The sequence below is a fragment of the Daldinia loculata genome (genome assembly GCF_022478755.1).
Source record: "Daldinia loculata strain CBS 113971 unplaced genomic scaffold F4817scaffold_76, whole genome shotgun sequence".
NCBI lineage: Eukaryota > Fungi > Ascomycota > Sordariomycetes > Xylariales > Hypoxylaceae > Daldinia > Daldinia loculata.
The window spans coordinates 85,543-102,235 of NW_026054930.1; the positions used below are offsets into that span (position 1 = coordinate 85,543).

Consider the following 16,693-nt stretch of genomic DNA (forward strand, 5'->3'; position numbering starts at 1 on the left):
CTACTATCAGCTCGACAAGCACCCTCGACAAGCACCGTCGAATATACTAAACCATACCCGAGGAGACAAATTGATTACTATTTAAAGAAGTAGAAAATCAAGGAGTTTTCGCTTTTCGTTCCTCTCTTCTTCACCACAGAGCGGCAAGTACCGACGGAAGTCACTTACTAGACAAACCTCAAAAACGTTGCTTGCTATTCCCAACTCGAGTCCCTTCTGATTAAATCAGACCACAACAAAATTTATTCTTCAATCAAGGTATGTTCGTCATCTCAACTAGAGATCCTATCCGCCAATAAAAAACATTTCACATTTCATCCGCGGTTAACACAAAATTCCAGAGCAACCTGTAGGCACCATGACGAGCTACAGATACACTGATGAGATGATCGAATTCGTCCTCGAGAGGACAGTTCCGAGGAAACCAATTCCCCGAGGACAGAAGAGGGAGTTGTACGAAAAGACGGCTGAGCTGTTTAGTCGGACATTTCCTAATTTTGAGAACCCCGTCAAATATGCTCAGATCAAGTACATCACCGATCACTTCGGCAGCAGTGCGGAGTTTGGGTAAGTTCTCAACGACGCGGGAGTAGTTTAAAGGAAATAAAATAATTAACCCATACTTTTAGTAACCCGAAAGGAAATATCATCTACCATGACCCTACGAAGGACCGTGTCTCCAAGGTCATGAACAATTCCCCGGAGCCGAGACAAACTGCCACACGAGAGAGAAAGAGCAAATGCGTTCTCTGCCCCCATTGTAGTGGAAAGGGATTTTTGGAAGTGAGCGAGGAGCCAGCTTATCCCGGCGATACTTCGCCCGCAAACCTGCCGACACCTATAACTCCTTACCCGAATCCGGCCGCTGTTCCTATGGGAACGAAATCGTATCAGGGCTCAGAATCAGTTGCAAGTATCCATGGAACACCCATTGCCACACCCACTGCACTTCCTACTCCCAACACTTACCGTCGACCATCACAGTTTGGTCCATTGCTTCAGCAGCAAAACCCCCATCCTCTAACCACCCCATCGGCACCTCTACGGGCCGCCATCCGTGAGGGAATTCAGCAAAGCACGGCAATGCGCAACACTCCTGCTTCCTCGACCCCAAAGGGCATTTGGTCTACGATTAACACTAGACAGGAAGCAACCATGCCGCCGAAAACGAGGCCGGGCGCTGCTAATGGGATCAGAACAAATGGCAACGGCGCCACGACATGGGGAGATCGCAATGTTGCTCTGAATGCAGCGAGGAACTTCCAGAACCAAATCGCGTTGCAGAGGAAGTCTTTAGGTATGCCCCAGCAACGTACCCATACAGGGCAGAACGGGCCTACAGCCATGAATATGGGGATCCCGGCCCGGCCGGTTCATGGACAAGCGAGTCAGATGGCGACGCCGAACATATATCAACCTGTTGGCCGAGCAAGCAGAGGAGGAATTATACCTCAGACTACCCGGCTTGCTCCGGGACAGCCAATTCCGACGGCTGATAGGATCAAGAAGCCGATGTCGTCGATGGGACAGAACTCGGCATCGTGGGCATCAGAAGCTGCCACGCATGGTACTCCTCTCAAGCGACCCCGACCCAATGATGAAGTGAATGTGGGCATTCCGGCTGGAAATATGGGACACACCGGAGCACAGGAATACAAGCCGATGGCAAACGAGCCGGCTTCGAAGAGGCGTAAGACTGGTACGAAGGAGAGCTTTACCTTTGTGAACGGTAACGGAAACCTAAGCGCGTCGGTTGAATCGGTTCCGGAACTGGAGCCCTCTTGGGACAAATACCTGAGCGACATTACCAACAACTTCTTCTCCGACGAGGTCGGATTGAGCTACGGCCAAAACCAGGTTCCGATGGACAGTTCCGCACTTGACCTCGGACTTGACCTCGGACTTGACTCTGGAAACGACTTTCAGGTTAACCAGAATTTTACCCACCAAGACGCTGGCTTGGTTACTTCGACTACGGCTGAGCAACTCATGTTTGATCTCGAAGCCCCCGAAGCCCCCGAAGCCCCCCAAGGCCCTCAAGACTCCGAGGAAATCGACATAGTCCAGGACTTCTTGGATAACCACGGCGGCGACCTTGACTACCAGCTAACCGGCGATGAAGCATTCGAAGACAACGCTGCTGCTGCAGGCACCGAGTTTGAGTACCCGGATATATTTGGCTGATAGCCGCAGTATTCTATGTACTGCTTTCTGCCTGGAAGTCCTTGGAATGCCCTTTGAATGCCCTGGTTTTGTCGGACAAACTCGTCGAGTTGGATCTCGAGAGCCGTCTTCTAGAATAGTAAAGTGATTTGGAGTGGTTAGGGGACTTTGCATATACCAAAAATTGGTGACCCTAGGAATTTGATGGACTCTTCAGAGAGGAGCTTGCCAATATTTAGCTAGTTATGTTGCTACCCGTATTTGAGAGAATAGACATCAACTAAAACTTACTTCTTTATCTTCGTATATTTGTATCGCTTTTCGATTTGACATGTTCGTTATCGAAAACCAGGGGGCGCTTGATATGTAATTTGACACGTAGATCTTTCAATATCTTGGGAAACGTTCCAATTTCTGTACCTGAGTCAACCTAAGTAGCTGCTACGTGGAAGAAGAAAAGAGGACAGCGTAAGAAACAGAGTTAAGTAGAGGAAGAATAAAGATACCTACTTAGGTATACTCACATTTCCTAAGTATATGGTTACACTCTTACCTATGATCACCTAAATCAATTGCTAGAGGTAGCAATACCAAATAGGTGTATAGTATCAGCTAAGGGGTAACTGGTTGCGAAGAACTAAACCGGGGGTTGTGTGATAGTGTTACAAGTCATTTCTATGGTTCTGCTTCACTTGGTAGCCTTAACCCTCTGTCCTCACTATCTTGTACATAATTATTCTGTCAGGGGTTGCATTCAGTTAGGGCTATTACCTCGTTCTGTTAAAGGTTCATCCTAGGACTATTGAGACAACCGAGACAAAAGTTATACAAGCGGTGTAGTTTTAGATAGGTTCATAGTTCTTCGTGCAGCAACGGACTTGTTTCCCACTGCATGCTCGCATTGTTGAAGCATTGGAAGATAAAAGGAAATATAGATGTCAATATAAAGATATATACGTACCTTGTACGGATTATAATAAACCAAATCGAACGCTTGATCAGCTTCTACAATTGGTTCTGATAATATGCATGTAATATGCGGGTTATCCGCAATTCTATTTAAGCTGAAGTAATCTTGACGTTAGGATTGTGAAGAGGGAAAGGAAGCACGTGCTGAAGCAATTGAGGTGACACAATTGAAGTGACACCAAAAGCTAACGTCAATTCAACCATCCTCCATCTAATGCGGATTTAGACTTACATATCGATAAGGCTAAATCTTACGACTGGAGCGGCTAAGCACCGGCAAAATTAGATACTATATAGTAGTGGTCTGTGCACCGGCTCTATCGGTGCAGGTGGTTGCGGCTGCCCAAGGAGAACCCGTGAACGGCTTTTGAAGAAGCTTCATTCTTGACATTTTCATTCTCTATTCCGGAGCCTTGTTCGTTTGACCTTTTCAGGTCGCTCACACAAACTTCCAAACGTTTGGAAAAAAAAGTTACTCACATATACGTCACATACCAAAGGGGCCTACTGCGCCAACCGATTTTGATAGCTACTTAAACCGCATTGGCCTCTTGCTGCACCTCTACCCTTTCCCCACCTCGCCGCCGATTTCGACTGCGAATACCTTTCTCATCACCGCCGATTCCTACCTATTTTCTACAATTTTGCCGATACGCGACAATCACCCGAATTGCCTATCATGGATCAGAGAGAACTTGATGCGCGCGTAAAGGCCCTTCACAAGGCCGCTCAGTCCAATGAGCCCCCTTCTGCTATCATTGGCATTATCGAGTCCCTAAGATCTGCTTCGCCGACTGAAGAAATGCTGCGCGTAAGTCATAGATCTATTCGTTCTAGTATTACTCTATTTTGCCCCTCCATCCCCCTCTCTCTACCATTTGCTATTTGATCCGTCTCGTCTACTTGCGCCGATACTAATTTCTACTAGACTACGAAGGCGGGCATTGTCGTAGGAAAGCTTCGAGGAAATGCGAACAAGGACATCGCCAAGATTGCGACCGAAGTGGTTGCGAAGTGGAAGAAAGGCATCGAGTTGGAGAAGAAATCCAAGAGCCTGCATTCCGCCAAAGCACCAAAGGGTTCCGTATCTCCCGCATCCAAAGCTGCTTCGCCTGCCCCGAAGCCCCTCGCGGGAAACAAGAAGGCCTACGAGGGTGATTTAGAAAAGCGCAATTATAAGACGGACAAGGTTGAAATTAGCCGCACCGGCTCCCAGGTCCGTGACAACTGTATCGGGCTTCTCTACAACGGCCTCGCGTACCGTTCGCGCGAATCCGAGGACAACGTCATCATGCGCGCCGTCGAGGTCGAGCACGCCGCCTTTAAGGCCTACAAGGGCGAGACCAAGGAGTACAAGGAAAAGATAAGGTCTTTATTCCAGAACCTCAAGGTCAAGACCAATGCAGAGCTGGGCCGCAACGTCATGTCGGGCACCATCGCCGCCGAGCGCTTCGTCGTCATGACTTCCAAGGAGCTCATGTCTGCCCACCAGCGCAAGACCGACGCCGAGCTCGAGCTCGAAAACATGAAGAAGGCCCAGGTCCCCATGGTCGAGAAGAGTATTAGCGACAGTCTTGAGTGCAGCAACTGCAAGAAGAAGATGGTCAGCTACACGCAGGCTCAAACCCGCAGCGCTGATGAACCGATGACGACTTTCTGCGAGTGTATGAACTGCGGAAAGCGTTGGAAGGTAGGTTTAGAGCTTCTATGCTTATACTTATATTTTTCCGAGTAATACGCGTACTGACTTATCTCGTGTAGTTCTCTTGATCACTACGTCTTGGCTTATCTACCTATCTTTACCTAGTTTGGTCTTCCCAAATCGTAGCATGGATACGGCCTCTCATGAAGTTGCATGAGGTACATAAGCATTACGCGCCGTGGCATCATAGATGGCAGGTGTCTCATGGCAGGCGTCTCGGATTCGGTCGACGACCAGGTTGCTTTATTTTTGAGATTGGTTGCGTTTGAGTTTGAGTTTGCGTGGAGTTAAGGACTCTATTCGTTGACCAGGCCGGAAGAAGTTAAATTTTTGTTTTTATAACTCAGCGCGGTTCCGAGATTGAGGGCTGGCTTTGTTTGCTAACGTAATATGTTCCCCCTTACCAAGTGGCTTAGATGCTAGGCAACCTGCTGTACCATAGATCAATGACATCGATCGGGAATTCGCCCAACAAGAAGCTAGTAATCCCATGTACTTTGTAACCTAGGCCCGTATCGGCCGGTACCATAAATAGATATATCCCCCTCACCTTGGCTCCTCGATGCCTAGCAGAGTCAATAAATTATCCGGCTTATGCTCGTCTTCCAGACCCATTTCCGCGATCTGCTTCCAGAACTTGCTCAAGTGCCTCGTTCCGGAATCGCATAGCACGGTGACGACTTGGCTACCTTTAGGGAGCGAGAGCGCCGTTACGACAGCAGCAACGCAGTTTACGGCACTGCTACTGCCGCAGAAAATTCCGTCGTTTTCGACTAGCCACCGCGCCATCTTACATGCCTGCTCGTCCGTCACCCGCACCGCCGTGTCGATCAGGTCCCGCCCGGCCTCGAAGTTCTCCGTGATCCGGTTGATTCCCACGCCCTCTACTATCGTATCGACTTGCTGTCGTCGCCGTGTGCCCTCTTTCTCCGTGCTCGAGTACATGACTCCATGTCGGATCTTGTTGTATAGACCGCTGCCCTGCGGATCTGCTAGCACTACCTTTAGCTTTTTGAGCTTGGCTTCTTCTTTTAGGTACTTGGCCACCCCCGAGATGGTACCCCCTGTACCAGCGCCCGCTACCCAGGCGTCGACGTGTCCGTGTGTCTGCGCGTAGATCTCTGGGCCGGTGGTTTTGAAGTGCGCTTGCCAGTTAGAGGGAGACTCGAATTGGTCTGCGAAGAAGCCGACGCTGGAGTCGGCGCTGGAGTTTGTGTGATCTGCTGCCCGGCGCCGCGCTAGGTTCACGAAGTGCTCGGGGGACGTAATAGGCTGCACGGGAACGCGCTCGACTGTCGCACCTAAGTGGTGTAGTAGATCTGATTTCTCACGAGCCTGGTCATCTGGCATGCAGATATGCGCGCGGTATCCCTTGGCACGTGCCAGCGCCGCAATGCTAATCCCCGTGCTTCCAACGGTACCCTCATAGATAGTATCCCCACGCCCGGGCTTTAGGAATCCTTCCTCCTCAGCGACTTGGATCATGTTAAGCGCAACCCTATCCTTAGGACTATTGCCGGCTCCGTTGAGGAACTCGGCCTTGGCTAGGATAGTGCGCCCCGTGGCCTCGGAGAGGCTATGGATCCGGATTAACGGCGTCCGCCCGATGCACCCCTCAATGCCGTCGCTGACACCCTCATCACGTGGGACCATGATCTCTGGTAAGTCGTGATCTTTGAGCTCGACGGGACCACCCCAGAATAGACTTGATCTGCGGGTGTCGCCGCCGCCACCGCCGCGTGGGATCCGCCGTGTACCCCGCTGCTGAAACCGCCGCTCTAAGTCTGGGTACAGGTCTTTAAAGCCGAGGGTGACGAAGACCCCGGCGGTGAATGCGACGGCTACGGCGGCGGTGCCGTAGGCTTTTGGATGGTCGCTTAGAGACATTTTATATATATTTCTTATTTTGTTTCCTCCTTCGTATATCTTGACTAGTCCAGCCCGCTTTCGATTCCCGATTCTATGATAGCAAACCCATTTTAACTTAGATAGTAAAATTTCTGGTTATACACAATTGATAACGATACTTATATTTTTTTTGGTCAAGTGACTTCTTACTCGTTTAGAAGCTGAGAGGGCTGAATACGTCGTCAGTGACGCCATGGCGGGAACCTTGCAATATACTACAAGGTTTTTAAGTGTGCATGGAAGGTACGTCGGTACGGGGTAGGTTAAAAAGTGGGACCAACTTTCAACTATCCGAAAAAGCTTCGGCGATGCGCTAAAACCTGAACCTGAACCTCAGCCAACCTCCAAAGTCCACACCATGGATTCCCCCATTGTGGCCCAGCTCTTCCGCCAGCTATTTCGACATCCGGCCTGTCCGTCCAGGAGGAATCTCGCTGCATTGTCGTCTTGCCTCCATCATGGCCGAAGAATACAGCGGTGCGAGCATCAGCAGAGGCGGCACATGGCCAGCCGGAGTGCGGTCAGAGGGGCCAAGAAAGGGATACCTGAGAAGGAGAGCCATTGGCAGCAAAGGACGGAGTTGTTTCCCGAGGATATGTCGGAGGAGTATAAGACGTATCCCACGGTGACGGCGAACGACCTAAGGCAGCGAAGGGAACGCCCGCGGAAAGTTAAGATGCTCATGCGCGACTTCATAGAGGACAGCTTATACAACCCCCACTACGGCTACTTCTCTAAGCAAGTCGTCATCTTCAGCCCCGGCGAGCCCTTCGACTTCAACTCTTTGCGCGACGAGCCCGCCTTTCACGACGAGCTGGGACGGAGGTATATAGAATTCGAAGATGCCCTGGATAAAAGCGAGGGCCGCCCCGACGACACCCGCCAGCTCTGGCATACCCCCACCGAGCTATTCCGCCCTTACTACGGCGAGGCCATAGCTCGCTACCTCCTATCCAACTACCTGATGACGACGTACCCCTACCACGACCTCATCATCTACGAGATGGGCGCCGGCCGCGGCACCCTCATGCTCAACATCCTCGACTACATCCGGGACATCGAGCCCGCCGTCTACGACCGCACCAAGTACAAGATCATCGAGATCTCGTCGTCCCTAGCCGCCCTCCAGAACTCGCAACTCCTCGCCACAGCTGCTTCCCGCGGACACGCCAACAAAGTCGAGATCATCAACAAGTCCATTTTCGACTGGGACACCCGCGTGCCGTCCCCCTGTTTTTTCTTAGCTATGGAGGTCTTCGACAACTTCGCCCACGACGTCCTGCGCTACGACATGCGCACCGAGGAGCCGCTGCAGGGCACCGTGCTAATCGACGGCCACGGCAATTTCTACGAGTTCTACGAGCCTGTGCTCGACCCCGTCGCAGCGCGCTTCCTACGCGTGCGACACGCCGCGACAGGAGGCCGGTACCGCGTCCCGTACCCCACGAATCGCGGCGCCCGCTGGCTCAAGACGCAACTACCGCTCGCTCCCAACCTCAGCGACCCGGAGTACATCCCCACTCGCCTGATGCAATTCTTCGATATCCTAGAGCGCGCATTCCCCGCACACCGACTAGTAACGAGCGATTTCCACACTCTCCCCGACGCAGTGCGCGGGCTCAACGCGCCGGTAGTGCAGACGCGGTACCAGCGGCGCACGGTTCCCGTGTCGACGCCGCTGGTGCACCAGGGGTATTTCGACATATTATTCCCGACGGACTTCCACGTTATGGAGGCCGTGTACCGCGCCTTGACGGGGAAGCTAACGCGGGTTATGGGGCACGAGGCGTTTATGCGGTCGTGGGCGTATGTGGAGGATACGAGAACGCAGAGCGGGGAGAATCCGTTGTTAAGTTGGTATCGGAATGCTAGTGTTATGGTTACGGTGTGATGTGTGATGCACCGTCCTGGACGTCTAGTTGATATGCTAGATGTCCTATATCATGAGAACAGGAGCGTCGCGGTATAGCGTGGTGAAGAAGTCATGTTAGTTCGTGACTCGTGACATAACATAGCATGGCACATACGTGTATATATATATATATATGCCTTATATCCGATGGCTGGCTGAATCAACCATAACTTAAAAGGTATATGTTTAGACGATGACAACTCTGTTAAATATCACAACCGCAATTAAGTAGCATAAGGTTACCAACTCCATGAATAATTCTATACTAGCTTGGGGTATAGCGTATTCTATGTCTGTACATATGTATGCAGGCTTATAATAGCTTATACATTCCCCCCAATCCGAGTTACCATATGGGTCAAGACTTATGAGGGAGAAAACACAGAATCCGAATAGCGGCACTTTTTCGACGTAGCCTTGCGGTTTCCTATCGTAGCCCTAGCTAGCGCCCTTTCAAGCGGTCCTTTTTCCTTTTTTCCACATAGCAAATTATGAAGTTCCCGGGCTTCACCCGTTTATGCCGTCCCGGCTTCACTTCTTAAGCTTTGTCTGTCAAACTACATGCAATGTAGCTCGATATATGGTAGGTGAGATGGGACCTTAGATGCTTCAGATTTTCAGCTTCTCTGCAAGCCATTTCTCTGCGACGGCGACGGCATCCTCGATCTTGTCCGCATTTGTTCCCTGGCCTTGCCGTGTCGGCTCCTTACCGCCCGATTTGCCGCCGACCACTTCAGTCACGGCTGCAGCCCACTTCTCAGCAGTCACACCCTGCGACGCGAGGTGCTGGACATGTGTTAGTAGCGTTCTCTAGGAGTAAATAAGGGAAGTGAATTTGACTTACTGTGCCGACGTATACACCATGCACGACAGCTCCCTCGGTCTCGCTGCCACCGAAAATGTACACGGACCGATCCTTGTCCTTGCTCTTGAAATGGTTCATGACATCCGCAACAGCCTTGGTATTGGCGGAGATGGGCAGGTGTCCGATAAAGTATTTAGCCTCTTTATTCTCGTCCTTGGCGAAGTGGGCGGATACGGTATCGAGCGCAGTCTTGCTCTCGGCTTTCTGCCGTTTCTTCTGTTCATCCACGACGGCCTTGACCACCTTTGCAAACCGAGTTTTCAGATCTTCCTTTGTCAGGGTAGATACAACGAGGTTGTTGAGATCTACTGTGGCCTGCTTAACTTCGGCCTCCTTTTCGGGACCAAAAGGCAGGGCATCGATAGCAGTGATGCGCTTAGAGAACGCTTCAGCCTCGCGTTGCACACGGTGCGCGGCATCACCAGTGTATGCTACAATACGGCGAATACCTTTGGCAATACCGCTCTCTTCTACAACGACTAGATCCTTTATGATACCAGTCTGGTCGACGTGTGTGCCACCGCAGAATTCGATACTAACCTTTCGCCACTCGGGATTCTCCGGTGCTTCGAGTAGCATGTCGACATCGATACCAACCGATACCACTCGGACCGGGTTTGGATAGGTCTCACCGAAAACGGCGCGGACACCGTTGATCTTCTTTGCCAAGTCGAGCTCAACATCCTTAGAGTAGATCTTGCAGTTTTGTCGGATATACTCATTTGACAAATGTTCGATCTTCTTAAGTTCGGGAAGACTGACTGCCGCCTTGTGCGAGAAGTCGAACCGGAGCTTGTCTTGGTCGACTAGCGAACCTTTCTGGTTGATATCTTCGCCTAGTACTTCTCGTAGAGAGTGGTTAAGAATATGCGTGCCGGTGTGGTTATTGCGAATAGGCTGTCTCCTCAGCTCGTCATATTCGCAGATAACCTCATCCCCGGCCTTAAGTTCCCCATACTTTAAGAATCCGTTGTGAATTATATATCCTCCGAACTGTTGAACATCGTGGACTTCGAACTCCGCGACATCATCGATAACAATTCTTCCGGTGTCGGCAACCTGACCACCTTGCTCGGCGTAGAAATTGGTCCTGTCTAGTAGAAGACCGAAGGCGGTATTCGGGGGTAGGTCCTTAGTCGACTTGATGAAATCGGTGCCTGTGTAGATAAGCTGAACTTTTCCAGTCGTGTCGCCCTTGGAAAACTTAGGCTCGTCGTCCGGATCAGGTACTTGTAACTTGTCCTTTAATTCGGCAATTTGGTGGACATTCAACTTCGCAAATGTTTGCGCTGCTTCCTTTACAGTCTTGCTAGCTTCTCGAGCCTTCTCTCTAGCAATGGCGATTTCGCCCTCGTCAGTTTCGAGACCCCGCTCCTCGGCCATTAGCTTGGTTAGATCTTCCGGGAAACCAAAAGTATCGTACAATCTCCAAACATCTGCTCCGGAGAGCTTCTTCGTCCCGCTGTTGACTGCCTGAGCTGCATACTTTTCAAACTGCTTCTCTCCACGGTCCAACGTTCGGGCAAAGGCCTCCTCTTCCTCGTCTAGTATCTCCTTGATGTCTTGCTGCTTCTTAACGATCTCTGGGAATTGTTCGCCCATCTGGTCGACGAGTGCAGGTAGGATCTTAGAGAAGAACGAACCAATTTCCGCGTTGAAATACTTTCGAGCATAACGTGAACCTCTCCGCAATACACGGCGAACGACGTAACCTCTGCCCTCGTTGTTAGGCGCGGCGCCGTCTGATATAGCAAATGTGAGTAGTCGTATATGGTCAGCGACTACACGATAAGCGGTGTCAATGCCATCAGCATCGTCCTTGCCGTATTTGTCGGTATATTGCCGCGCTCCCGTGACTTCCTGGATCTTGTCAAATAGGGGAGTGAAGATATCGGTTGCGTAGTTGGAGCTCTTGTCCTGAAGTGCAGATACTAATCGCTCGAAACCCATTCCCGTGTCGACGTGCTTTGCCGGTAAAGACTTGAGCGAGCCATCTTTCTGACGATCGAATTGGATAAAAACGTTATTCCAGATCTCCACGACTAAGGGGTCGTCTTGGTTGACTAGGTGTGCAGCATTGCGCCCTCCGACCTTGTCGTAGTGAACTTCGCTGCAAGGGCCACAGGGACCCTGGTCGCCCATCTCCCAGAAATTGTCCTTCATGTTACCAGGTAGGATATGATCCTCGGGTACGCCAACAGATCTCCACAATTCCTTGGCTTCTAGGTCAGGTTCGAGGTTCATGGCGGGGTTGCCTTCGAAGTAGGTGACGTAGAGTCTTTCGGGGTCCAACCCATAGACCTCGGTGAGAAGCTCCCACGACCATCCTATCGCCTCCTTCTTGAAATAATCACCAAAGGACCAGTTGCCCAACATCTCGAAGAATGTCTGCGATTCAAATCAGTTTACGTAAACAGATAGAAAACGGGCGTATGTGCCTACATGGTGATAACTGTCTTTGCCGACACTGGATTTCCGATTAGCATACGTATAGACTTTCGATAACTAACGTTCAAGTAAAGCCGTCACCAAACTCACTCGTCGAGGTCCTATGCAGTTTCTGTTATTAATATCAAGTACGTTGATGGGGCCGAGTCGCGAGGTATCATACATTATGCTTCCCGCCAGCGCGTATACACTTCTGCGTATCGACGGCACGCTTCAGCTTGGACATTTCATCCGAACTAGAAATAGTACCTAGGAATATGGGCTTGAACTGGTTCATGCCCGCATTGGTGAAGAGCAGGGTAGGGTCATTGTGAGGCACAACAGACGATGAGGGCACTGGGGAAAAAGAGGAACATTAGTAATTTTTGGTATATGATGTGGTAGAGGGATGTCGAAAGAATATATTAGATGCATCTGCATCTTGTAATAAATCGACATGCGGTGGTGTTGTGGCGTTGCGTACCTATAGTGTGCCCCTTCTTCTCAAAGAATTCGAAGAAAGTCTTGCGGACGCCAACACCGGTCCACTTGGGCTCGCCCATGACGGCGACGGTTGTATATGCTCTTGTGGTCGAGAATCGGAATCGGTATCGGTATGCGTTTGAACGAGAAAAAGAAAAGCGTAAGCGAGATGATGATAATACGGATTTGTTCGTTGTTGTGGAGTAATTAGAAGCCGGCCGAAGAATGTTTGCGGCCGGGTGCGTAGAAAAAGGATAGAATCTTCTACAAGAGTGACTCAATAATGCGCCGCCTATAAACGGCGACTGTCCGCCGCATTGAATTTTCATTCGGCCTAGACGCTTAAAACCCCCAAGCTTCAATTGGACCCCTAAAATAAGAGCTTATAATAATACGTACCGACCTCTACGCACCCAATCCAACCTGCGACTTCGGAATCATATCATAAAAATCCTATCGAATTGATTGTTAAATATTTAAATCAATTGCTCATAAAGACCTTATCGCTGATTCTCGCGGCTATTCGAAGAGACCGACTCCGGCGCACGACCTACCGCTGTTAGTTAATTGGGGTATATGTACTTGATAAGAGAAGGGTGAAAAAAGATAAAGAAAATAGTCGGATAGAGGTACATGAAAGCCATGGATGTAGGGCCTAGCTCGACCGCCTTTGCGCTTTCCAGTTTCCCATACACCAATCCTAGCGCTATGCAGTTCCCCGCTACCGCAGCGCCTGCTTCCGCTATTCCAGGCGCTTCCATCAGTGGGAACTACTTTCCCTTCCCCAATTCCAACCCCAACGTCTATGAATCCCCCAGTTCCGATTTGTTGCAACAACAACACAATCAACAATATCTCAATGTCGGAGGAACGCGAAAGATGCGCAAGAGGAAAGCTGAGTCCCAGGACAATGAAAGACTATCCAAGAGACTAAGTCTCCTCAATCTCGGTAGGTTTTCTATTATCTACCTATCCTCCACCAATTATAGCCAATGCATCGTCACTAACACCATTTCCTTCGATAGAAAAAAATGGGCAGAAGCTCTACGTCCCAGTCGAGAGCCCCAAGCTCAGGCCGGCTGAATGCACCTCGCTAACCCAGGTTCCCGAAAATGATAGCATGCAGCTTGACGACTCAAAGCACAAGGTGTACATCCATAACCTAGACGACGAGCTCTCAGACACCGAGTCCGAGTCCGACGGCCGCCTTGTCTTTATACCCGACATTGAGAAGCATCTCATGCAGAACCGCATCCCGCCCTTAGTACTAGCCAATAAGGACGGCGAGATTGCCGGCATGCAATTGGTTTTATACAGAGAGCCTACCTCCTTAACTATACCCGAGGAGAAGGATAGCGTGAGGAGAGCCATCATTGAAGCGAGACAAAGGGCCAGGGACAAGCAAAAGGAGGAGCTTGAACAACAAGCTGCGCCTCCGTCGAACCCTGCCCCATCTACGTTTAATACGCCAAGTACGCCGATTACTATGAATGGATTTATGAACCATAATGGGGCCGAACTCCCCCCTGACGACGACCCAGATGCGATGGAGGTGGACTGAACGGATTATGACTATACGTATACGGAGTTTGGGCTAATTTTATAGATACCCTGGCGGGTAGGTGCAATACCAAAGGGACCTAGGTGCTTATTCTTTACTACAGGCGTATGAGCGGCGCACTCAACGGCACCATTTGGACATTCTGTCAGCATGCAATACTTGGTGCCCATGTAGGCTACAATGAAATTATTATCCTGTACACAAATCGTACAAGTCATCTGTCATATTCAATGCTATTTCTTGCTACGTACTGCAAGCTTGGGTATGAATTTAGACAAGTCCACTATGAAATCCTTTCTCCCTTCCCAACATTAAGTAACATAACCGCCCGTGTGCTTATCCGTCCCTAATCAACCGTCTATCTCTGCGCAGCAGGTGGTGGCGGCCCGGGAGGCGGCGCATAGTCATCGCCAGCGGGTTGTCGCGTCGGCTCTACACCGGTTTGCATGGGATCGATCTTAGTGCTTCCCATCGGCGGCGGACCTCCCTCATACATCGGAGGTCTGTTGTTAGGGTCGTAGACGGGCGGGGGCATATGGTGCATGCCGTAGTTAGGGGCTCCGTAACCCGGCCTCTGTTGGTAGGTTGTGTAGGAAGCTTGCGGCCAAGCATATTGCGGGTCGACGGTGCCTCTCTCTTGGCGGGAAAGCAGCCACTGCGATACGTTAGTCTGGATCGTCAACAACCACAGCCGATGAGACGGCATCAATAGAAGGTTATACGTACGCCGTGGTAGGTCATTGGTTTTTTGCCTTGCCGGATGAGCTTCCTAGCGTGCATGCGGCCGAGGACGAGGTACAGCATTAGTAGGAGCAGGATACCCAGGAATAGCGACCATTTGACAATCACGCCTGTCTGCAGCGGTGTTAGAAAGATTCCCAGAGCTGCGATGTTCAAATACGTACCCGAGTATACCAAAACCATACGTAACGACCATTCTCATCCTCGATGTACTGGCGGCGCACCACGTCGTTCGCCGACGGAGTGTAGGGCGGGATACGTGTCTTTCCGAACATTGTGCCTTTTTTCTTTCTTATTCTTCCTTGGGTATCAAGATACGAGGAATTCCAATAGCGTAAAATACAACTAGACTTCGAAAAGAATAGAAGAGCGAAGGGAAATCCAGCGGCCGTAGAATGCGCAGCACTACAATCACCAGTCCAGGCCAGCCGAAGAGAAATGGAGACGGGAACAAACAAAGAATGATGAGAGAAATGAATGCCAAGCTTTTTCTCCCGCAAGTAAAGAGCAGGGCGATCTGTATTTCAATGGAATCTTCTTTTGCCCAGACAGACAAGGTTTTTATTATCGATTGTGTTAATATGTACGAAAGAGGGAGCCTACGTAGACTGGTGCTTTGTGGGAGAGTAGCAGTGGTGGGTGTTGTCGTAATCTGCGGCAGACTTTGTTACAAATAGGCGTTTCAAAGAGGTCTCGAACGACGAGCGGTGGTTGGCCCGGGTGGCTGAGGTTTACATACATATGAAGGCCAGGGGTTGGGGATGGGGTCACATCGTCAAACAGGCGACTTCTTCCCGGGTTGGGAAACCTTGTCATTACGTACAAAGATGGAAATTGAATGTGGGTGCCAAGGAGGATCTGATCGTACACGCATGCTGATTCTCAGATCTCAGCTCAGGGCTACTTATTTATTGCGGTGACTGAGTCTTGCTCATTAATCTAAGATAATAAAGGCAATCAAATCAGACCATCGTGTTTATTAAGTTACACTTGACTGTCAGAGATATATGTAGGAGGCCGTGATACCAATTTTATTTACCCGTTATGTATAGTTGCTCAAAAACAACTTTCATATAAAAGATGGACTCTAGAATAGTTACACATAGTTAACAGAATAGAAAGACATGAATATGAATTGTGAAGCTACTCACAATATACCCACCAATCATATAAATCAAAAACACCAATATCGAAAATAGATAACAATGGAATAATGATCTATAAATCAAAGGCTACGAAGTGTTGGTAACTAGACAAATTACAAATTCTACAATAACTTATCCAAATCAAGGAACAGTATAATATATACATGATACTCTATATACCCGTCCAAATTCCCCCCTCATAGGATGGCCAATAAGAGTTGTACTGAGACCTATTCTAGAACTCCTAAACTCCATATCCACTCGCACTTACTATATAATCACCCGATCCTTTACGCCATGTAAGCTTTGGTACGGAGCAGACCTATTCGATATACGGCGGAAAATACCCAATTTCGATTCCTGGTGTTCGTCTAAAACTAAGTATAGTACCTACTTCATATGGGGAAGAAAGGGAGTGGTAAATGTTAAAAGGATTGTAGCAGCACTGGAGATAGCGTCTTGGTTAATATATTTACGAGGGCGGACCTTCAGTCATTAAACCAAGTAACTAGGTTAAAGCTTGACCAAGTTACTAAGCCGCCAGACATTCTTCAGACAATACCTACATTATGGAATTCCGAGCCGGGACAAAGTGAACTGATATTTAGCGACTATAAGACTCTTACGGGGTGCATAGCATATCAGTCACAAAACCAACCAACGCACCGGACGGCCTTAGACTGCAGCTTCTGGTAAGATATTTGATGCATGCTGATATCAGCGTCCAGACAAGCCTTCGCTGACTTGTTCCACAGACGAGGCGTAATAATGCTAGGAATAGTACATATCCTGACTCAAGGACCGTTCATGATCAAAA

At 49.6% G+C, this 16,693-nt stretch overlaps 7 protein-coding genes across 7 annotated transcripts; 4 read left to right on the forward strand and 3 right to left on the reverse strand.

The window, feature by feature from the left end:
- Positions 1-358: 358 nt before the first annotated feature.
- Positions 359-2,184, forward strand: F4817DRAFT_320263 (uncharacterized protein; the record flags this gene model as incomplete). Its single annotated transcript, XM_049301163.1, has 2 exons — positions 359-567; positions 630-2,184. The coding sequence occupies 2 exons, from the start codon at positions 359-361 to the stop codon at positions 2,182-2,184; spliced, it is 1,764 nt and encodes a 587-aa protein (XP_049154704.1).
- Positions 2,185-3,811: 1,627 nt separating this feature from the next.
- Positions 3,812-5,141, forward strand: F4817DRAFT_368856 (transcription elongation factor; the record flags this gene model as incomplete). The annotated part of the gene is made up of 3 exons (XM_049307285.1): positions 3,812-3,943; positions 4,061-4,822; positions 4,894-5,141. The coding sequence occupies 3 exons, from the start codon at positions 3,812-3,814 to the stop codon at positions 4,900-4,902; spliced, it is 903 nt and encodes a 300-aa protein (XP_049154705.1). The 3' UTR covers positions 4,903-5,141.
- Positions 5,142-6,963, reverse strand: F4817DRAFT_273607 (PALP-domain-containing protein). The gene has a single exon (XM_049299461.1). It carries the CDS (start codon positions 6,719-6,721, stop codon positions 5,381-5,383), a length of 1,341 nt encoding a protein of 446 aa, XP_049154706.1. The 5' UTR covers positions 6,722-6,963; the 3' UTR covers positions 5,142-5,380.
- Positions 6,949-8,857, forward strand: F4817DRAFT_351344 (DUF185-domain-containing protein). Its single transcript, XM_049305071.1, has one exon. It carries the CDS (start codon positions 7,101-7,103, stop codon positions 8,631-8,633), a length of 1,533 nt encoding a protein of 510 aa, XP_049154707.1. The 5' UTR covers positions 6,949-7,100; the 3' UTR covers positions 8,634-8,857.
- A 406-nt stretch (positions 8,858-9,263) lies between these two features.
- Positions 9,264-12,509, reverse strand: F4817DRAFT_320267 (tRNA synthetases class II (A)-domain-containing protein; the record flags this gene model as incomplete). The annotated part of the gene is made up of 6 exons (XM_049301164.1): positions 9,264-9,440; positions 9,499-11,907; positions 11,962-11,986; positions 12,058-12,068; positions 12,131-12,303; positions 12,431-12,509. 6 exons carry the CDS (start codon positions 12,507-12,509, stop codon positions 9,264-9,266), a joined length of 2,874 nt encoding a protein of 957 aa, XP_049154708.1.
- A 401-nt stretch (positions 12,510-12,910) lies between these two features.
- On the forward strand, positions 12,911-14,169 carry F4817DRAFT_273613 (uncharacterized protein). Its single transcript, XM_049299462.1, has 2 exons — positions 12,911-13,378; positions 13,455-14,169. The coding sequence occupies exons 1-2, from the start codon at positions 13,063-13,065 to the stop codon at positions 13,988-13,990; spliced, it is 852 nt and encodes a 283-aa protein (XP_049154709.1). The 5' UTR covers positions 12,911-13,062; the 3' UTR covers positions 13,991-14,169.
- A 26-nt stretch (positions 14,170-14,195) lies between these two features.
- Positions 14,196-15,647, reverse strand: F4817DRAFT_351348 (uncharacterized protein). The gene is made up of 3 exons (XM_049305072.1): positions 14,896-15,647; positions 14,717-14,845; positions 14,196-14,645 (listed from the first exon to the last, which is right to left on the reverse strand). Exons 1-3 carry the CDS (start codon positions 15,004-15,006, stop codon positions 14,349-14,351), a joined length of 537 nt encoding a protein of 178 aa, XP_049154710.1. The 5' UTR covers positions 15,007-15,647; the 3' UTR covers positions 14,196-14,348.
- Between the last annotated feature and the right edge of the window lie 1,046 nt (positions 15,648-16,693).